The sequence below is a fragment of the Balaenoptera borealis genome (assembly GCF_965194805.1).
Source record: "Balaenoptera borealis genome assembly, chromosome: 10".
NCBI lineage: Eukaryota > Metazoa > Chordata > Mammalia > Artiodactyla > Balaenopteridae > Balaenoptera > Balaenoptera borealis.
The window spans coordinates 113,032,398-113,055,465 of NC_138874.1; the positions used below are offsets into that span (position 1 = coordinate 113,032,398).

The 23,068-nt window shown below is 42.8% G+C and overlaps 1 protein-coding gene across 2 annotated transcripts in view; it reads left to right on the forward strand.

The window, feature by feature from the left end:
• Nucleotides 1–23,068, forward strand: part of DOCK1 (dedicator of cytokinesis 1) — a 526,335-nt gene that overhangs the window by 390,389 nt on the left and 112,878 nt on the right. For both annotated transcript variants that reach the window (XM_082406605.1, XM_082406606.1), the window contains exon 30: nt 18,339–18,417. In XM_082406605.1, the coding sequence (XP_082262731.1) occupies nt 18,339–18,417 (79 nt within the window). The remainder of the gene's footprint in view (nt 1–18,338; nt 18,418–23,068) is intronic.

Consider the following 23,068-nt stretch of genomic DNA (forward strand, 5'->3'; position numbering starts at 1 on the left):
GTTCCAGCAACTGTTCCAGGCACTGTACACGTTTTAGCTCATTTAACCTTCACCACCTAGCAGGTCGAATACTCTTGACACCCATTTCATGGAGGAGGAAGCCAGCTCAAGTTTGCACAGTGGGTCAGTGGTAGAAGCCAGATTTCATCTCGGGCTGTTTATCGTTGGAGTTCCTGCTCTAACCACTGTGCAACCTGCCTCTCAACACTAGCCAAGGCTTGACTCTAGTCTTCCATCTCATGGCAAGGCTTTTGATGAGGAGGAAGCTCAGGGTTGCTTGATGGCTATGTTTGAGGATGTGGAGATGCTCACTGTTCTCTCCAGGAAAGAATAAACAAGATCAAACGGTCTTAATAGTAAAAAGTAAACAGATTTAAACTAGCAAATAGGGGAGGATTAATTAGTTTACAGAGAGAAAGTAGTAGAAACTGATTTTAGAGATTGGAATAGGTAATTACATCTTTTCTGCTTGAAAATCATTTGTTTAAATAATAGGTCAGGACTTCCCTAGTGGCACTGTGGTTAAGAATCCGCCTGCCAATGCAGGAGACACGGGTTCGAGCCCTGGCCCGGGAAGGTCCCACATGCGCAGAGCAACTAAGCCTGTGCACCACAACTACTGAGCCTGCGCTCTAGAGCCTGCAAGCCACAACTACTGAAGCCCGTGCGCCTAGAGCCCGTGCTCTGCAACAGGAGAAGCCACCGCAATGAGAAGCCCATGCACAGCAAGGAAGAGTAGCCCCGGCTCGCCGCAACTAGAGAAAAGCCCGCACACAGCAACGAAGACCCAACGCAGCCAATAATACAATAAATAAAATAAATAAATGTATAAAAATAAAATAAAAAATAGGCCATATTTTCAGCTTTGTGGGCTCTACCTTCCCTGTTGCAACATGTAAATGAATGGGCATGCCTCTGTGCCAGTAAAACTTTATTTACACACACAGGCAGAGGAGTGGACTTAGCCCATGGGCTGTAGTTTGCTGACCTCTGAGATATGATACTGTCCAATTTTATATTTCCTTGCTTAGGGTTATAACACGAGCATGGGAAATTCTAGTTCTGTACTTAATGTGCAAGACCATGCTATTCTCGCTAAAAAGAAAGCCTCATTTCTTTAGAATAAATCAGAGGAATTATGTAAATAAGAATGGCTGTTTAGGTGATTTTTATGGACTGTATGGGGAAGAAAATCATTATTCAGTTCTTGAGCTCTTGTGTTCTGGGTTGCTACACTGAATCCAGCGAGCAAATGAGCTTGGAATCAGACGGCATCCTGGGCTTGGAATAAGGTTATGCCTGTTAATAGAAAGTGTCACTCGGTGGGTTGCAAACAAACGGCTTCTGAAAGAGCCACTTCATTCTTGCAAGACCTGGTTCAGGTTGGTATTTCGAGCTTGAGCTTCACCAACCTCCCCTTCACTAAGCTGAGTCTTTTATCTTGTCTCAGATACTCAGAACAGCACGGGGGCCAACAAAAGAGAGAATTCCATGATGGCAGCCTCTCTCTCTCTCTCTCCCCCTCTCTCCCTCTCTCTCTCTCTCTCTCTCTCCCCCTCTCGGGCTTTCAGAAGAATGAAAGTGGGACCCAGAAAAAGCAGTTTGGCATAGAGGTTTGTGGTTCCAAGTTGTCAGTGAGGGTCCTTGGAGAATCTCCTCTGCTGGGACGTGGATGGGAGTATGAATAGGATACATTAACGTTCCTGTGACTGTGTTGCATCGCCTGGAAAAAGGGATTTTTACAGATATAATTAGTGGATCTTAAGATAGGGAGATTATCTGGGCGGGCCTAATGTCGTCCCAGGAGTCCTATAAAAGGAGAGTGTTTTCTCTGGCTCATGGCAGAAGGAAGTGAGAGTTTGAAGCATCAGAAGGACTCAGATGCCGATGTGATGATGGCCACATGAGAGGGAATGCAGGTAGCCCGTAAGAGCAGAGAGGGGACCCCAGCTGGCAGCAAGGAAATGGGGGCCTCAGACCTACAACTGCAAAGAATTGGCTTCTGCCTGGATGAGCCTGGAAGTCAAGAGCCTCCATGTCAGAACCCACCCTGGCCAGTGCCTGGACCAAGGCCTTCTGAGACCTCAAGCAAAGACCCAGCTTAGCCCGCAGGGAGTTCTGACCTGTGAAACTGTGACATAATGGCTGTTGAAGCCACTACATTTGTGGTAATTTGTTACATACCAGCAGGCAACCTACCAAGATGGCGGCACTGCCCAGGGCAGGTGGCCCTCACGTGATGCCTGTCCGGCCGGGAGCTGGGGATGAGCTGCGGCCCTGGGCTGGGACCTGTCTCTGCAGCACCGTTCGTCTCAAAACCCGAGCGTGAGCCTCACCAGGCCACCCTTTTCCGTCTTGAGAAGTTACCCCTTCCATGAAAGTCTTTGGCACTATCTGAGCTGCTCTCCACGGACAAAGATAGTGGAAGAAAGATCCATACGCTCAACCATTGAGTGATAAGAATTCTAAGCCCCAATAAAATCAAAGACCTGAAGTTACAAGACATTCTTCTTTTCTAAGAGCTTCAACAACAGCTGAGCTTTCATGAACACTGATCTCGTAAAGGCTCCTTTGCTCACGACAAGCTGAAGAGCTCCTTCAGAGGCCTCTTTGGAAACAAATAACAAAGAAGAGGACAGAGGTCTTCATTTTTTGTATCTTTATCACACTCCTGATAGCACCTGCCGATTACTGAGCAGCTAGAATAACCCAAGCCCTTTGCAAACACTGACCCCTCTACCTCCCCCACTCCCAGACCTCGATAAGGAAAACTGGAGTTCAGAGGTATTCATTCACTTGCCCAAGGTTGCACAGCCTGAGGGATGGGACGTGATTTAGGCACAGAGCTCTCAGAGGGGTACCCCCCCACGGAGAGGCCCACCAGCCTAGTGGGAGGGAAACTAAACGAGTAGTGAGTAGAAGTAGCCGAACACCAGTGAGGAGGGGAAATGTGGAAACACCGCCAGCTGCCAGGTGCCCGCTCCATGCACACGTGCAAGCACCCAGCCCCCTGAATGGGCAGAAAACCTTGTCCCAGTTTTTAGCCTTTGGCAAACGAACGTAAAGGAAATTACATTCGTTTGCTAAATGATGACAGTGCCCATTAGCAAGTCGTGAAAATGAACCAGGATAGATTCTGGGCATAGCTAGTATATTCCGAGTGTGAAATAGCTGGAAAGAATCATCCCCTTTGTGTAACTATGCTAGTTTCTCTTAAGATTTTTTGCCCTGGGCCCTGCAGTTGGCTCAGAGCCTCTGACCACTTCATGTTTTCCTGGGCTTACTAAGCGGATTCAATTGTACTGTATTTTATACAAGATACACTGCTGAGTGCTATAGGGAATAAAGTGTCAATGGACTTGCAGTAGATTTGAGACATGCAGTGTTAGGTGACCTCTGTCATGTGTCAGGTTAAGTGAGAAATGACGCACTAGGATCTTAAAGGCCTCTGGGTGGATGCTTGTTGTCATTATCAGGTTTCCATTTATTTATATTCACACTTTTTTTTTAATGCCCTGCCTCCTCCCAAAATAAATCTGAACAACCTGGTTCTTCGGGGAGGAAAATTCAGAAGTTCTTATTCCCAAGTTGGTTTTTCTTCATTTGTTGGTTTATTTTTGTTTGTTTTGTTTGTTTGTTTTTAAATCATGGCACTGCATCATACTGATGGTGGGGTTATGAACAGAAAAATCAGGATCCCCCCTGCTGCGGTTTCTGGAAATACCCTGTTCTCTTCCCTTCTCATGTTTTTCTTTTTCTTTTTCTTTTTTTTTTATTGGGGTAAAATATATATAACATAAAATTTGCCATTTTAACCGTATATATGGGTACAGTTCAGTGGCATTCATTCCATCCACCTTGTTGTGCAACCATCACCACTACTTATTTCCAAAATGTTTCATCACTAAAAAGCAATTCTTGAGTCCTCATTTCTACCGCCACCCCCTACTCCCACATATCTGGAACTCAGAAAATACTTCGGTGACAGATACACACGCTCTTACACCCTGGAAAGCACGTCTTCCAGGGCAGTCGGGGCGTATGGCCAAGGGATGGGTCAGTGGTCACGCCTCCCTCCCGCTTCCTCTGCCCCCTAGCGTACCCACCCGTGGCTGTCCTTGGGCAGATCCACCATGGCTGTCCTGACACCTCTAGTTACAATCACGGGAACAACAGGAGGACCCTGGGAGAGGAGGGAGGGGGCTTGCCAGATGGATGCGGGGGTGCTGGTGGTGGGGGTCTCCGGGGTCAGCCGGGACCCTCGCTTATTCGCCATGGCTGATTCTAGAATGGGGATATGCCTGTCCCTTGCATGGTCCCTCCATCAATGGAGACATCTCACTTCTTAGCATTTGCTGTTGGGCCTTTCTGATGTGTCTGTCTTGGGGATTTTCCCCCTTTACCCAGGATGTCCCTAAATCAGCCAACACTTATTTTGTGATGTTGTGTGATGTTGAAATAGGTGAGGCAGGCAGGATTGGGGATGGAGAGGAAAGTAGAAGAAGGAGGTACTAGAGAGTAGAGGGAGAGGGTAGCTTTATACATGTAAAAAACTTGACCCTGAAATAAAACTGTTAGTTAAGACATGCTTGGTGCCCTGGAGGTGCAAATGGAGGGAACCTGCCGACTTTGGTTTCCAAATCATTTTTCTCCCAACTCTTTTTTTTTTTTTTTTTTTTTGGCCACACGTCGCGGCATTTGGGATCTTCCCCAACCAGGGATCAAACCCTCACACCCTGCAGTGGAAGCGCGGACTCTTAGCCACTGGACCGCGAGGGAGGTCCTCTCCCAGCTCTCAGTAACACCACTTCCAGGCTCAAAGAGGGAAGCTGCTTTCTCTAAGCTTTGGAGGGGGCTTTTTAACATCTGTTTGATCAACAAGCTTTATTTTCTGATGCCAAGAAACAGATGAGAGCCCTGGCTCCCTCCTGAAATAGGTGAAGAACTCTCCAAAAACTCTGTGTAGAGGACAGATCAGAACTGAAGCACAGCTTTGCAGAGGTTGGCAAAACTTTCTGTTAAGGGCCAGGTACCTTTGCAGGCATCACTGTTCAACACTGCCTTTGTCGTGCAAAGACAGCCATAGAAAATCCCTCAATGAAAGGACGTGGTTGTGTTCTAAGAAAACTTTATTTATACCACCTCACACCCATTAGAATGGCTAGTACCCAAAAACAAAAACATAAAAACCCAAAACAAAAAAACGCAAGCGTTGGCAAAGATGTGGAGGAATTGGAACCTTGAACTGTTGGCCAGAATGTAAAACGGTACGACCGCTGTGGAAAACAGTATGGAGGTTCCTCAGAAAACTAAACACAGAATTACCACCTGACCTGGCAATTCCACTTCTGGGTATAGACCCAAAAGAACTGAAAGCAGGGACTTGAAGAGATATTTGTTCACCCATGTTTACAGCAGCATTCTTCACTGTAGCCAAAAGGTGGAAGCAACCCACGTGCCCATCCATGGATGAGTGGATAAATAAAATGTGGCGTTATCCACACAGTAGAATATTATTCAGCCTTTAATAGGAAGGACGTTCTGACACATGCTACGACATGGATGAACCTTGAGGACATTATGCTGAGTGAAGTAAGCCAGACACGAAATGACAGACATTGTAGGATTCCACTTCTGTGAGGTCCCTAGAGTAATCAAAATGCTAGAGACAGAAAGGAGAAGGGTGGTTGCCAGGGGCCAGGGGCTGGAGAGAGTAGAGAGTTACTGTTTAATCAGGACAGAGTTTCTGTTTTATGAAAAGAGCTCTGGAAATGGATGGTGGTGATGGTTGCACAACAATGTGAACGTATTTAATGCCACCGAAACGTGCGTACATTTAAAAATGGTGAAGATAGTAGATTTTGTGTTACATGTACTTTACCGCAATTTTTTTTAAAGCCTTTATTAAAAAAAGAAATCAAAAAACTTTATTTACAAAATTAGGCTGTGGGGAACCTTGCTTTGAAGGATGGGAGAGAGAGCTGTAGGCAGCGTGGGAAGAAACCAGGGGTGGGTGTGTATTAGTCGTAACAGTAATTGATGCCGTTCATGAGACAACTGCCGCATCACAGACATGGAGACGTCAGAAAAGCCTGGTGAGGTGTGTGCTAGTAACCCATTTTCCATAGAGCGACCCACCCTAAACCATCCGGCCCATCAGGGGCAGAGGTGCTTCCTGAGCGTTAGCCCGGGCTATGGTGCAGGACGTGCTTTAAGCCACGATGACGCATGAACTCTGTGTACGGCAGGCACTTGCTGCCCAGATGAGTTAGAAAAGAGATTAACAAGAGAATGTGTTTCAAGTCTTTGCTGTAAAGTGCCTTAAATGTTAAGGGTCTCAAACCTGGGAAAAATTAGAAAACATTCTAAAAATAATAGGGGCCACTATGAAAAGGCTACACACTGTGGGATTCAACAAAATGACATCCTGGAAAAACCAGATCTATGGAGACAGTAAAGATCAGTGGCTCCCAGGGGCGCAGTGGGAGGGGGAGGATGGAAAGGCAGAGCACAGAGGGTTTTTAGCACCGTGAAACTATTCTGTATGCTACTGTCATGGTGGAAATGTGTTCTTGTATATTTGTCCAAAGCCATAGAATATACGACCCCAGGAGTGAGCCCTAATGACACTCTGCGCTTTGGGTGATGATGATGAGTCAATATAAGTCCATCAGTTAGAATGCATGTACTGTCCTGGTGCAGGATGTCAGCCTTGGAGGAGCCAGCGGGGATGGGGAACTCTCTGTACATTGCATTCGATTTTGCTGTGAACCTAAAGCTGCCCTCAGGAATCAAGTCTGTTTAAAAATAACAACAGTAATAATGTGGGAGGGGGGCAGGATGGGGGAGAGCGGAAGCAAGCATGAGTAGAAAGTGGTAATTGTTGAAGCTGAGTGAGGAGTACGGGGGTCTCTTTTGCTGTCTACTTTTGCGTGTGTTGGAGATTTTCCTCCATACAGTGTAAAAGGAACACAGTTGCAGGGTTATACTTGTATCATGCTGACCTCACTGATTGACGCTCCTAAGAAAGGTGGCATAATTGTGACCCGTTGTCACCTTGATCTAAGCCTACTGTAAGGAACATGGACTTCTGCTCCTCTGAGCTTTCGTTTCCTTATTTGTAAAATATTAGGTAATTCATACCCCCCAAGACTCGTGAGTATCACACACAGTGATGTCTGTGAAGTAACAACACTGCCTGGAACATACAAGGTGCTCAGAAAATGCTCACCAGCAAAGCAGCAGAAAGTTAGGGGGGTGGTCAAGTGGCAGAGGCAGAGAGCGGTGGTCGGTCCCACCACTTTCAGGATGTCTCGCCTTCAGCCCACTGTGGTTCGTGCACAATAGGCACTGTTTTGGCCGGAACCTGAGACAGGAGACAGACCATGCATCCAGAACACCAGTGTGTTGAGCGTGAGTCGGACCTGCAGACCAGGGCCCACAGATGTCTGCTCCAGGAGACCCCCCCAGCAGCGATGAGACCTTCTTAGTCTGGAGCAGACCCTCCCTGGGAATTCTCTGTATTCCTGGGCCTCACGGACTGAGCCCACTTCTCCCAGAGCTGGCCAGCAGAAAGGTTCAGAGCGATTTGCATTTTAGTTAGGAATCTGATGGATGTCGAAGGCTTATTGATTTGAAAAAGAAATGAGGAAATCTCATGCATTCAGGAAACAAGGGCGGCTGACCCTTTTGCCTTTCTGGCCTCTTCCCTGCTTTAAAGTCTTCAGGGCCCCCATTGCCTACCGTCAGAGGTGCAGATTCTGCACCTTGGTGTCTCCACCCTCTCACGGCCCCAGCCAACTCTTCCAGCCTCATTCCCAGAAAGTTCTCATGACACTGGTCTTCCCACTGTTTCCCAAGTTGCAAAGACTGGAAGCGGGTCCCACCAAAGCCCCCCACCTTCTGTGTGCATCACTTCACCTCGAGACACACCAGGGTCTTTCCTAGAAGTCACTTCTCTGTGCTCATGTGGTCTTCGTTCCTCACCCAAGATCCCATCAGGGCAAGTGGCTGATGCTGTTTAGACACTGACTTGACGCCGTGCTGCTTGTGGGAGGTGCCGGGAGAACAATCAGCTGGAGGAAAGCGTCCGTCCCTTGGAATTGAAGTGGCAGCTTCTGCACCGCTTTCATCACTTCACCTGAAGTTGCCTCTCCTTCCCAGCATTCCTGAACGATGCGGAAATCATTTTCAGGCAAATTTCCAGCTACGATTCCTTGACTTATTGTTCTACAGGGATAGGATGCGTTGCTTTACATTTGTTGCCTTTTTTTCTAACCACTTTGGGCAAAACATTTTGTTAAAAGATGCAGATTTTTTTTCCCCCCAGAGCGGCTCTTATGTGAATGCCAGAGGTATTTAAATGCCCTCGTATTGAACTGTACAATCTAATTATATAGCTTAAAGTAAGTTTAGAGAAGGAATAAGAGAAGCCCCACAGCTTCACCATTTGAGAAATGGGGCTTTACCTTGCCCTGGAAGCTCAGGGCATCTCTCGATAGATGTATTTCTCTCTGTAGTAATAAGACCTCTCATCTTGCAGTTTCATTGGCAGCGAACACTGGGTAGCAGAGATACAGAAATGCCTGTGGCCCTGTCATAATAAAGTCATTTTAGGGACTGTAATTGTGCCAGGAGCTTCTAGTAGTTAAATTGGTTTCTGATTATGTTCCGCTTTCTAAGTTCCCTTCTTCTCAGTTAACACATAATTATTTAGGACTGTGCTACTTTGGTTGCTCAACACACATTGCTTTCCAATAGGTAGCTTTGGGGGACGGTCCCCTGCTGGAGCTCACGAGACAGCCTTGGCCCTTTTGTGCAGGGATACAGTGGGGATGTGGGTGAGAGGCAAGGCCGGGGGTTGGCTTCTGGAAAACGCCTGTGGTTGGGAGACTTGGAAACCGGCAGCTGCCTCCTTCTCGGAGCCTCGCCCCTCCTCACCCAGCCTTCTCGCGAACACTGCAAAAGTCGAGTCATGGGGCTTGTGTCCCCTTTTTACCAAATGCTACTTACCATTTTGTAAAGCGTCAGCGGACGTCATAGTGTTCAAAGGACTTTGAATTATGTGGCAGTACATCTTCCTTACCTTTAATCTCGAAGGTAAAGAAAAAAAAACAACCTGAGATTTAAAGTTCAAGAGAGTTTAGAGGCCCCATGGTTTAGTACCTTTATGTGTTGGTTGAAAATAGGAGAATCTCAAAAACTTGGGCACCTTTTGAAGGTCTTCTAGCCATATGTTTACATGGATGTAAAGAGAGAGAGATATGGATGGGTAGATAGATGGATAGATAGATAGATAGATAGATAGATAGATAGATAGATAGATAGATAGATGGATAGGTAGATGGATAGGTATGTAGGTAGATAGATAGATGATAGATGGATAGATGAATGGATGGATAGATAGGTAGATGGATGGATAGGTGGGTGGATGGATAGATAGATAGATAATAGTTGATAGAAATAATTAGATTAAAACTGTAATTGGATGTGTCTGTGTGTGTAGACAGTTAAACTCGTATTTGACACCATCAGGAATTACAGCGCAGCATTTTGTTTCCAGTGGCAGCTCACTGTAGTTAAATGTTCATGTAGAAGAGAAGGAAGTCAAGGAAAACTTCCTGGGCTTTTTTGTTTGTTTGTTTTTAATTGTATGAGCTTTGGGAATGAATGATCTCTGTGTCACCAGGCCCCCAGATTATTTAAAATGGGTAACGTTGTGACGAGAGGGGTAAAGGTGGTGACCTTGACTCTCTGGAGACAGGAAGGTGTCAGTTACCAAACAGAGCGAGATGGAGTTCTTTCCACGGAGCCATTAACAAGAAAAGGTGCAGCCATTTGTCTTGAATAATTTGAATGTCTACAGACAGTACATCTAGACCTTAGGGCTTCTAAATCTTTGGGGGATTTGCCTGTGGCTCTCTCTACATTATTTAGTTTGTGTGTTTGGTTTTACCTTTAAAATTTTTAGATTATAAATAAATCCTTTCATAGATTAAAAATGATTGAAAAGAGCTCTGTGAAATATTGGCTTGCCCTTTTTCTTAATCATTTTGACCGTGTGGGACAGCATCCATGAAAGCATTTAGTTCTCACACCATTAGCTTCGTTTTTTAGAAATTACTTCACTCTCGTGGCTCAGAATGAGACATGACTTGCTTGGTTCACATCTCTTCCACTCCCTCTCTTTTCTGGCAGAGTCAAAGCAACACCTTTCTGAACTGCTCCCTGCCTTCCACCTGCCATGTTCTCTGTCCCCTCCCTACAAGCATCTCCTTCTCGTGTTCTTGGGAGCTGGGAACATTATGAACAGTAGGCATGACCTCTATTCACTGGGTCCTGACATTTATGTACAGTAATGTTGGATGGAGAGAATAAAGACCAATGCAGATTGCCAGAGGGTGGATTCCCCCTCCCCTCTCGAGCAGGCTCTGAGTGTGTGTGTGTGTGTGTGTGTGTGTGTATGTGTGTGTATGGGTGTTTGTTTGCGTGGTAGGAGTTCCTGGACATACCACTGGCTCTGAGACACCTGTTAGTGCAGTTATAAACTGATGCTCCCTTAGATCAGAACATTTCTAAATATGCACAGCGGTAAGATGTGCTTTGGGGGATCCTGATGTGTAAAAGACGAGGTTCCCTCCATTAAGTAACCAGCTCCAGAAGTGGAGGGGAGCAATGCCCAGCCATAAATGCCAAATGCCTAATGAGAAATGTGGTTACCAAGAACCTCTAAAGGGCTGAACCCCACAGTGGAAAGTCTACTCGGAATGCAAGGACTCCAGGGAGAGCCGGGGGCTACCAAATATTCTAGCCTCCCTGAGCCCTCTGATGTGGGTCAGGGCCTGATCTTCTGGGCCAGCTCATCCATCCATCATCCATCCATCCATCCATCCGTCCATCCGTCCATCCATCCATCCATCCATCCATATTCATCCATTCATTCTTTCCTGTGGCTAATACATAGTGAACATATGTGATGTGCCAGATGCCCATTTGGCATTGCAGACATGTGGGTGAATAAACAGGACCGTTTGGGAACAGTCTGGAGGGCTTCTCTGTCCTTGAGTGCAACTCCAGCAGTGCCCAGCGTGGACAGGGTCACCAGGGACGCAGAGCAGAGCCCACTTGCACCCCATCCTCCCTCTCATTGCTCCCCGACAGAAAAGACTTGCTCTTCCCCTCTGCTGAGCTGGGCTGAAACCCTTCATTTCAGACTAGTAAGGCATCCTGCTGTCCAATCGCTTGGCTTAGCTCTGATGCTTTCCATAATCTTTGACTGAAAGCAGATTGTTACGCGAAAGTTTCTAATGTGATTTTCTTACTTATTTCCCTCAGTTTGATAGTTATTAGAAGTAACTCATGAATTACAGCAGATAGTAAATATTCTTACCTAAAAGTTAGCCTCTGTTTATGTTTCTTTTTGCCTAGTTAATTGATTTGTGTTCAAGTGGACTTGGAACATTGCTAAGATTTTAATCCCATTAAGTGTGAAAGGTAGGATGGAATGTATGTGTGTCCCGGATGGTTCTGCAGAAGTGAGGTGGCCCTTGATACCTGTAGCCTGAGTGGCTCACCTCTGTTGCAGCATTGATGATGGTTTTTATTTGATCATCCCTTTAGTTTTTCCCCTACAACTTGTATTCTGTGTTATTTGGTTTTTTGTCCTGGCTTTTTAAAAAATTTATAGCGACTCTAAATTATAGAATCTCTCTCAGCACTGCTCCTTCTCAGTTGTCAGTTCATTAAAAAGTTTTTGCTCAGCCTTCATATTATTTCAGCATGGCATCTTTTTTTTTTTAAGTCATTTTGAGCAATATCTTTATTTAACTAGCTGAAATTGTTCCAGAGCTTAATTAGAAATAGCATATTGCAGCTGTTTGGGTGCTATCTTGAGGCACAATAATTAGCCCGTAATAATAAGGCATGTCCTAGTGAACTTGTCATTATTGTCATAGAGGGCTGGAGGGAGTGGCTTCCTTAAAGCTCATAAGGACTCTGGGCTACGCCAGTGAACGGCCAATTTCTGAAGCGGAAGGAAAAGTTAAGGGGAAAAAGAAAATGTCCCTGGCCGTAAGCCTAGTGGTTTTGTGCTGTATGACAGCCCCTCTCAGCCCCGTGACAGGAAGTTGTCTTACTCCCCTGACACCTGGGGCTTCCTCCGGTTGCTGGGGTCACTGCAGTGCACGTCCCCAGATGCTGTGTAACACAATTGCCAAGGGTCACGTGGGCCGGGTAGAGCATCTTCTCTTGAGCCACGCATCCCGTACTTCTGAGGACCGAACATGACATGGGCAACCTCAGCCCAAGACTGGAGGGCTGATTAGGGTTGCCAGGTGACCTGTATATATGAGGCGTATCCTGAATCTAGTGATTTTGTCCTGGTCCTGGGTTAATTTGTCAGGATGCCCTCAATGCCCTGTATTCAGCTTTTTTTTCAGTAAATTATGAAATTCAGCCAGAAGATCGATTTTTCCAGTTTAACTAGGCATCCTATAGTGGCAGAATCTGGCCCCCCTATGGCTGATGCTGCTGCCCACTCCATGCTCCTGGTTAGCGGACAAGCCAGCGCGCCCACGCCCCGCCATTCATAGTCACTTGCAGCACCAATTCCTCCTTTCTGGTTATGTCTCAACATCCTCAGGGAAGAATTCAGATAACTCCGGCTACGGTTTCCTTCAGCCACTAAGACAGCAAACTCCGGCACAGGTCATCTGTCATACTCGTTTTGGTCCTGGATCCCTGATAGGTCTCTTAATGAAATGATGTCTGCAAATCCTCTTTCTTTGAGCTATGCCAGAGAAAGCTGCATGATAGCGGGTGTTGGACAGGAGATGATGGTGGGAGGTGGTGATGGAGACCTCCTTAAAGCCCCAGGTGGACCTTCCCTCTCTCCCTCCTCCCAGGCTAACTGGCCTTTAGTGGCTCTGGGACTGTCAGGGCTGGGGAGCTTCTCCAGGCATTGCATAGCTAAAGAGATCCTGTTGTCAGAGAGCACCAGTTCCTAGTAAGTAACCTAGATTTCTCTTACACTCTGGCTGCTTCCTGCTGTCTAACTAGAGGAAGTGTAATGAAGTTTATTATCTGCGACCTAATGCTAATTCCTCTTGCGTCCTGCCTTTGTGCAGAGGGAGAAGGGTCATTTAAAAAGAAGTATCAGGACTAAGCTCTGTTGTTGTAAACACTCTCCAGAGTAATAAAACAAATCTACTGAACAAACAACCTTATGAAACACTTAGTACTCTGGAGTCATTTGTGACAACCCTGAGTTGTATAATATATTTCATCACGGAAAAGGAAAGGTCAAGGTATGGAAGGGTGTGATATTTTGTCCTGTGTTCTTAAAATGGTACCTTATCAATGAATCAATGAATTAAAATTCCTGCTAAAACTCTTGTCAAATTATTCTCATATCTACTAAAACTTTTTTATTTTATTTAAACAAGTAAACAGTGACTAAAATTAGCATTTGGCATATAGGACAAATGATACTGAAGTAAGCCATACGTCCAAGCTTGATGATATTTCACTTATCGATTAAAAAAAAAAATGTTGCCTGCCATATCAGTAAACAAAGGATATTGCAGCCATCAAGCCATCACATTATAGCCACCCCTGTGGTGAGCCCTGAGTGAACTCAGGATGAGAAATCACAGGATACTGGCCCCAGATAGCTGAGGTGCATATCAAAGGAATGATTTCAGTGAGCCCAGACTCTTATACCTTCCCATATATGAAAAACACTAAATTCCTTAACTTGAGATATCTGATTTTCTTTTTCTTTCTTTCTTTTTTTTTTTTTTACTGGAATATAGTTGCTTTACAGTGTTGTGTTAGTTTCTGTTGTACAATGAAGTGAATCAGCTGTATGTATATACATATATCCTCTCCCTCTTGGACCTCCCTCCCACCGCCTCCTCCATCCCACCCATCTAGGTCATCACAGAGCACCGAGCTGAGCTCCCCGTGCTATACAGCAGGTTCCCACTAGCTATTTATTTTACACATGGTCATGTATCTATGTCAATCTTAATCTCCCAATTCATCCCACCCTCCCCTTCCCCTCCGTGTCCACAGGTCCGTTCTCTAGATCTGCATCTCTATTCCTGCCCTGCAAATAGGTTCATCTGTACCATTTTTCTATATTCCACATATATGTGTCAGTATACGATATTTTTTTTTCTCTTCCTGACTTACTTCACTCTGTATCACAGACTCTAGGTCCATCCACATCTCTACAAATGACCCAATTTCATTCCTTTTTATGGCTGAGTAATATTCCATTGTGTATATGTACCACATCTTCTTTATCCATTCATCTGTTGATGGACATTTAGGTTGTTTCCATGTCCTGACTGTTGTAAATAGTGCTGCAATGAACACTGGGGTACATGTGTCTTTTTGAATTAAGGTTTTCTCAGGGTATATGCCCAGTAGTGGGATTGCTGGGTCATATGGTAGTTCTCTTTTTAGTTTTGTAAGGAAACTTCATGCTGTTCTCCATAGTGGCTGTATCAATTTACATTCCCACCAACAATGTAAGAGGGTTCCCTTTTCTCCACACTCTCTCCAGCATTTATTGTTTGTAGATTTTTTTTTATTTAACATCTTTATTGGAGTATAATTGCTTTACAATGTTGTGTTAGTTTCTGCTGTATAACAAAGTGAATCAGCTATATGTATACATATATCCCCATATCCCCTCCCTCTTACATCTCCCTCCCACCCTCCCTATCCTACCCCTCTAGGTGGTCACAAAGCACCAAGCTGATCTCCCTGTGCTATGCAGCTGCTTCCCACTAGCTATCTGTTTTACATTTGCTAGTGTATATATGTCAATGCTATTCTCTCACTTTGTTGCAGCTTACCCTTCCCCCTCCCCGTGTCCTCAAGTCCATTCTCTACGTCTGCGTCTTGATTCCTGTCCTGCCCCTAGGTTCATCAGAACCATTTTTTTTTTTTAGATTCCATATATATGTGTTAGCATACGGTATTTGTTTTTCTCTTTCTGACTTACTTCACTCTGTGTGACAGACTCTAAGTCCATCCACCTCACTACAAATAACTCAATTTTGTTTCTTTTTATGGCTGAGTAATATTCCATTGTATATATGTGCCACATCTTCTTTATCCATTCAACTGTCAGTGGACACTTAGGTTGATTCCATGTCCTGGCTATTGTAAATAGTGCTGCAATGAACATTGTGGTACATGACTCTTTTTGAATTATGGTTTTCTCAGGGTATATGCCCAGTAGTGGGATTGCTGGGTCATATGGTAGTTCTATTTTTAGTTTTTTAAGGAACCTCCATATTGTTTTCCATAGTGGCTGTATCAATTTACATTCCCACCAACAGTGCAAGAGGGTTCTTCCCTTTTCTTCACACCCTCTCCAGTATTTATTGTTTGTAGATATTTTGATGATGGCCATTCTGACTGGTGTGAGGTGATACCTCATTATAGTTTTGACTTGCATTTCTCTAATAATTAGTGATGTTGAGCATCTTTTCATGTGCCTCTTGGCCACCTGTCTTCTTTGGAGAAATGTCTATTTAGGTCTTCCACCCACTCTTTGATTGGGTTGTTTGTTTTATTGATATTGAGCTGCTTGTATATTTTGGAGATTAATTCTTTGTCAGTTGCTTCATTTGCAAATATTTTCTCCCATTCTGAGAGCTGTCTTTTAGTCTTGTTTATGGTTTCCTTTTCTGTGCAAAAGTTTTTAAGTTTCATTAGGTCCCATTTCTTTATTTTTTTTTTAACATCTTTATTGGAGTATAATTGCTTTACAGTGGTGTGTTAGTTTCTGCTTTAGCAAGATCCTTTTTGACCCCCCTCCTAGAGAAATGGAAATAAAAACAAAAATAAACAAATGGGACCTAGTGAAACTTAAAAGCTTTTGCACAGCAAAGGAAAACGTAAACAAGACTAAAAGACAGCCCTTAGAATGCGAGAAAATATTTGCAAGTGAAGCAACTGACAAAGGATCAATCTCCATTTGTTTATTTTTGTTTTTATTTTCATTACTCTGGGAGGTGGCTCAAAAAAGATCTTGCTGTGATTGATGTCAAAGAGTGTTCTTCCTATGTTTTCCTCTAAGAGTTTTATAGTGTCCGGTCTTACATTTATGTCTTTAATCCATTTTATTTTTGTGTATGGTGTTAGGGAGTGTTGTAATTTCATTCTTTTACATGTAGCTGTCCAGTTTTCCCAGCACCACTTATTGAAGAGGCTGTCTTTCCTCCATTGTATATTCTTGCCTCCTTTGTCAAAGATAAGGTGACCACAGGTGCGTGGGTTTATCTCTGGGCTTTCTATCCTGTTCCATTGATCTATATTTCTGTTTTTGTGCCAGCACCATACTGTCTTGATTATTCTAGCTTTGTAGTATAGTCTGAAGTCAGGGAACCTGATTCTTCCAGCTCTGTTTTCCTTTCTCAAGATGCTTTGGCTATTCGGGTCTTTTGTGTTTCCATACAAATTGCAAAATATTTTGTTGTAATTCTGTGAAAAATGCCATTGGTAGTTTGGCAGGGATTGCATTAAATCTGTAGATTGCTTTGTGTAGTATAGTCATTTTCACAATATTGATTCTTCCAATCCAAGAACATGGTATATCTCTCCATCTATTTATGTTATCTTTGAGTTCTTTCATCAATGTTTTATAGTATTCAGAGTACAGGTCTTTTGTCTCCTTAGGTAGGTTTATTCCTAGGTATTCTTTTTGTTACAGTGGTAAATGGGGTTGTTTCCTTAATTTCTCTTTCTGATCTTTCATTGTTAGTGTATAGAAATGCAAGAGATTTCTGTGCATTAGTTTTGTATCCTGCAACTTTACCACATTCCTTGATTAGCTCTAGTAGTTTTCTGGCGGCGTCTTTAGGATTTTCTATGTTATAGAATCATGTCATCTGCAAACAGTGACAGTTTTGCTACTTCTTTTCCAATTTGTATTCCTTTTATTTCTTTTTCTTCTCTGATTGCTGTGGCTAGGACTTCCAAAACTATTTTGAATAATAGTGGCAAGAGTGGACGCCCTTGTCTTGTTCCTGATATTGGAAGAAATGCTTTCACTTTTTCACCATTGAGAATGATGTTTGCTGTGGGTTTTTCATATATGGCCTTTATTATGTTGAGATAAGTTTCCTCTATGCCCACTTTCTGGAGAGTTTTTTTTATTATTAATGGGTGTTGAATTTTGTCAAAAGCTTTTTCTGCATCTATTGAGATGATCATATGGTTTTTATTCTTTAATTTGTTAATATGGTATATCACATTGATTGATTTGCATATATTGAAGAATCCTTGCATCCCTGATCATGGTGTATGATCCTTTTAATGTGTTATTGGATTTTCTTTGCTAGAATTTTGTTGAGGATTTTTGCGTCTATATTCATTAGTGATATTGGTCTATACTTTTCTTTTTTTTGTAATATCTTTGTCTAGTTTTGGTATCAGGGTGATGGTGACCTCATAGAATGAGTTTTGGAGTGTTCCTCCCTCTGCAATTTTTTGGAAGAGTTTGAGAAGGATGGGTGTTAGCTCTTCTCTAAATGTTTGATAGAATTCACCTGTGAAGCCAACTGATCCTGGACTTTTATTTGTTGGAAGATTTTTAATCACAGTTTCAATTTCATTACTTGTGATTGGTCTGTTTATATTTTCTAATTCTTCCTGGTTCCGTTTTGGACAGTTGTACCTTTCCAAGAATTTGTCCATTTCTTAGTAATCTTTTGAAGTTCTGACTACCTGGTCTTTGTTGCAAAAACTTCTGTGGATCCTGGCCCCACCCTTACCTCTTTGGAACCGTCCCTCAGAGCGATCTGAGATGCTGTGTCCTAGGCTTAAGTCCTCAGTTTTGTCCGCCGAATAAAACATTAATTCTCACCTTTTAGGTTGTGCAATTTTTTCCAGTCGACATGCCAAACCATTCCAAGCCTGACAGTGTGTAATAGTGCTTTCAAATGCTTCACTTTAAAAAGCCAGCTAAGCGAAGACCAATTTTATAACACTAATACATTGTGACTTGAGAAAAATATTTAATTTGCACCTTTTCTTTTTTAAAAAAATTAGGGTTAGGGTTTTTAGTGATATTTTTCATATGTTACTTTCACACTGTTATTTTGGTCTGTTTCTTTTATTCTGCGTGTGTCCTTGATTAATTTGGAGAACGTCTGCATATAATTCTCTGGGCTTTTCACTGGCAAAACCTCACAGCTTTTCACAGGACTTAGAGAGTTCCCGTGCCAGACAGTCTTGGATTGTAGCTAATTGAAATGCCAAACCTCCAAAGGTGCCAGAGCAGAAGTGTGTAATTATGTAATTTTCTCTTGATCTTTCAGAGTCTTTCTGCGAGCGATTAATCAGTATGCAGATATGCTGAACAAAAAATTTCTGGATCAAACCAACTTTGAGCTGCAGGTAAGAGAAGAGGTAGACATGACCTTTGTTGGGAAATCATGTTAAAACAAATTGCTGGTCTGAGCCCATATCTTATATTTCTAATCCTTGAACTTAAGTTTTCCCATTTAAGGTGTGGAAATGGAATTTACAGTGTGTGATACTGGAACCCGAGGATTGAAAATGATGCCTTTGGGCTATTTGCTCAATTTAGCGAGGAAGGAGATGGAGCTGTTTCAGAGTGAAAGTCTTGAATCAGAGTGACAAGTAGGGACTCTCTGAGCAGGAAGGCTGCCACGTCTCAATTGGTGAGGCTGCCAGGATTGTCTCAGACCATCCTAATGTGATGAGGATCAGCCCAGGAGGCGAAGTGGGTGTGCATCACTGAGCCCAGCTTGCTTGTAGATATAGATTTTCCCCTGATATATTCTCTTCCGGCTTTGTGCTGCCCCAGTTGGCCTTTACCAGGCAAAAGGTCGCAACCCTGCAACACCCCTGGGCTGTGGTCAGCTGATCCTTCCATGTTGGCCCTACTTCTCCAGTGCTTGTGGAGCGTGTGTGTGTGTGTGTGTGTGTGTGTGTGTGTGTGTGTAAAAAGGATTGATTTTTCCCTGGCATGATTTCTTACTATGCATCTGCTATTTGTGACTCTCATTTCCACTGAACTTCGGATATATTTCTGCTAATCATGATTTTGCCATTATGTACTTTCATTTACTAAAGTTTGCAAATAAAAGCATCCAAATGCAAACAGGTTAGTTTCCTGGGTGGGATTTTTCACTGAGAAGGAACCTGAAGAATTTATGTATACCCAGAGGGTGGTCTGGCTCAAAAATGAGTTACCAGATAACAAAAATTAGACAACCATCTACCTTCCCTTTTGCATTGTCTTCAGAAAATTTAGAGCTAATATGCTACTCGGTTTATTAGATTAAGTTCTTAGGTGCCTATGCCCTATTTCTTGTATCATTTTTTTAAATTAAAAATGTTTTATCATCATTCAAGTACATAGTAGTACATCAGGTACTGTGTGTTTGGAAATGTTACTTACTGTTTTTCACAGTTTTAAATGTTTTATTATTTTCTCTGCTTAATGTTTGTTTTCACATGTCCTAATACACAGATACATGCACGTAAAATATTTATGCAGGGTAAATCCGCACATCGAATAAAATATGAAAGGCCCCTTACCACCCTTTCACCCTTTTCTCCCTCTGCTGGGTAACTTTTAAAATCATTGTTGTGTGTTCTCCTTGAGGCTTCTTTAAGCATTTACAGTTGACCCTTAAAAATGTGGGAGGGCGGGTTGGAAGGTGATTAATCTGAGTGTAATTCAACCAACCACAGACTATGTAGTACTGTAGTAGTCACTACTGAAAAATATCCACCTGTAAGTGGACCCTAGTAATTCAAACTCGAGTTGTTCAAGAGTCAATTGTATCTGGACCTAGACCTGCTTTCTTTTGGTTTTGAACGTGAATTGGGTCGTGCCACCCATGGTTTTCACTTCTATCATATTCCACAACATAAATGTACCAACATTGGTGCAGGCATTCCTGCACTGATTACCTGCAGGCTATTTTCAGTTTTTCCCGTTTCCAAGCAGTGCTTCCACGAACAGTGTGACACACGCATCTCAGTGCTGCATTGCTATAGAACAGGTTCCTGGAAGCATAATTGCCAGGCTGACTGGTAAGATATTTTAAGTTTCATGGACACTAATAAATGACTGACCTAAAATGCTCTAGCAATTTGCAATCTCACCAGCCTTCTCTGAGAGCAGTCATTGTCTAGAGTTTTCTCCCATACCAATTTCTTTAAAATTGTTGATTCTTATTTTTATTGGTATTTCTCTGATTGCTGGTTGGGTTGAGAGTACTAATTGGCTGTGAGGATTTCTAGTATGAACTGTTTGATCATTTCCTCTGCTCATTTTTCTCTTAAGCTATTTGTCATACTTTTTTGTAAGTCGGAATTCACGATATAACTTAGCCATGGATTTAGGTTTATCATATAGAAATGTTTGATTTTTCTGTAGTTAAATGTGTCAGTTCTTTTATGGCTTTTGGGTTTTACGTTTTGCTTGGCAAATCCGTCTTTGATTATAAATTTAACTATTCTTTATGTAGATAGTCTCTGCTAATACCTTTATAGTTCTGCTTTTTTTTAAACTTTCCAATGATTAATCCATCTGTGATTTCTTTTTTTAATGAGTTTTGAAAAATTGAAGTATAGTTGATTTACAGTTGTGTTTGCTTTAAGTGTACAGCAAAGTGATTCAGATACATATATATATATAAAATATATTTATCTATATTCTTTTTCAGATTCTTTTCCATTATAGGTTATTACAAGACATTGAATATAGTTCTCTGTGCTATACAGTTGGTCCTTGTTGTTTATCTACATGTGCATTTTCTATAGTTAGTGTTAGGGGTTAGAGTTCAACTTCACTTTTTCCCACATTATTTTATTATAGAGAAAAAATGAGTCAGTCTAAGAAAGAATTGGAAAATTTAATTCAAGCTGAATTTGAGGATTATAACCCAGTGAGAACATCTCAGAAAGCTCTGAGAACTGTTCTGCCAGTTAGAAATCAAGGCACACTTATGTAAGTTTTTTTGAGACAGAGGGTGGTACATCAAATGACATATTATTGACAGTTTACATAATCCAGATCTAAGTCATCAAGTTGGGTCATGTGACCCCTTACAAGGTCAAGAGGGATGTTATCTTTTTTTTTTTAACATCTTTATTGGAGTATAATTGCTTTACAATGGTGTGTTAGTTTCTGCTTTATAACAAAGTCAATCAGTTATACATATACATATGTTCCCATATCTCTTCCCTCTTGCATCTCCCTCCCTCCCACCCTCCCTATCCCACCCCTCTATGTGGTCACAAAGCACAGAGCTGATCTCCCTGTGCTATGCGGTTGCTTCCCACTAGCTATCTATTTTACGTTTGGTAGTGTATATATGTCCATGCCACTCTCTCACTTTGTCACATCTTACCCTTCCCCCTCCCCATATCCTCAAGTCCATTCTATAATAGGTCTGTGTCTTTATTCCCGTCTTACCACTAGGTTCTTCATGACCTTTTTTTTTTTTCCTTAGATTCCATATACATGTGTTAGCATACTGTATTTGTTTTTCTCTTTCTGACTTACTTCACTCTGTATGACAGACTCTAACTCCATCCACCTCACTACAAATAACTCAGTTTTGTTTCTTTTTATCATCTCACACTGGTCAGAATGGCCATCATCAAAAAATCTAGAAACAATAAATGCTGGAGAGGGTGTGGAGAAAAGGGAACACTCTTGCACTGTTGGTGGGAATGTAAATTGATACAGCCAGTATGGAGAACAGTATGGAGGTTCCTTAAAAAACTAAAAATAGAACTACCATATGACCCAGCAATCCCACCACTGGGCATATACCCTGAGAAAACCATAATTCAGAAAGAGTCATGTACCACAATGTTCATTGCAGCTCTATTTACAATAGCCAGGACATGGAAGCAACCTAAGTGTCCATCATCAGATGAATGGATAAGGAAGATGTGGCACATATATACAATGGGATGTTATCTTTTAAGGAGTTGTCTTGTTGATGCGAGGAGAATGTTTCACTTTATGCTTGAGCAGCTATTTTCTGCCGATGGCAGAGGTTTGGTCAATGCCTAATGCAGATACACAATGCACAGTGAGGGGAGAAAGGAGTCCAAAGGGCAGAGAAGAATTTTTATGTTTAAATAACATATGAATTTTATTTCACATTATAAATAGTTTCTTCTTTCCCAATGATTTGAACTGCCACTGAGAAAACTCATAATTACAAATGCATGTGTGTGCATTTCTGTTTTCTGTGTTATTACCTATGGGTTTTATACCCAGCTAGTATAACCAGGACTTCCCCGTTAGTGTGTTATTGCAAAATTATCTTGACTCTTTTTGCGCGTTTCCTCTTCTGTGTGAAATTCAAAATCACCTTGTTAAACTTCTTAAAAATGCAGTCTATATTTTAACTAGGATTCTATTGAATTCATAAATAATTGTAGGGGAAATGTAACAGCACTTCGGGGAATACGTGGCAGTGTTTATTTTTTCCCATCCCACACAGGAATATTTAGGCCTTTTTATGTGTCCTTCCTTAGGTTTTCTTGTTTTATCCATGTAGGCCGTGCCTATCACGTGCTGAGTAGATGGCTGTGTATTTCAGGTGTGACTGCTGTGGGTGTGGGCTTACTGGTTATTGCTGAGCTTGTGCATTGTTTCATGCATACGGTCCTCTGGACGCTCCCTTCAGGCCCAACACCTTGCCTGCAATGAGCCGTTTTGGCCTTTGTCCCTTGGCAAGTGTGAAGTGCATTTGATTGTTCCACTTTGGAGGGCTCCCACCCTCCCACCCCCAGGGGGAGGCTTGGGTGCCGTGTGGCTGAGGCCGCCTTCAGCGTGTGGTCCGGGCAGCGGGCGCTCCCACAAGGTGCGTTTTTATGTTCTGACATTCCCTGCACAGTTCTCTCTCCTGACACTTCCTTCTCCTTTAACTAATCATCCCTGTGGGCTGCTGCTGCTTCCCTCTGTCCCTCCTTGGTCTGCTTCTCATTTCCAGCAAGTATGCTACCAAGAACTCTTTTTTCTTAACCTTATCCTAGTGAGCTGCCAGCC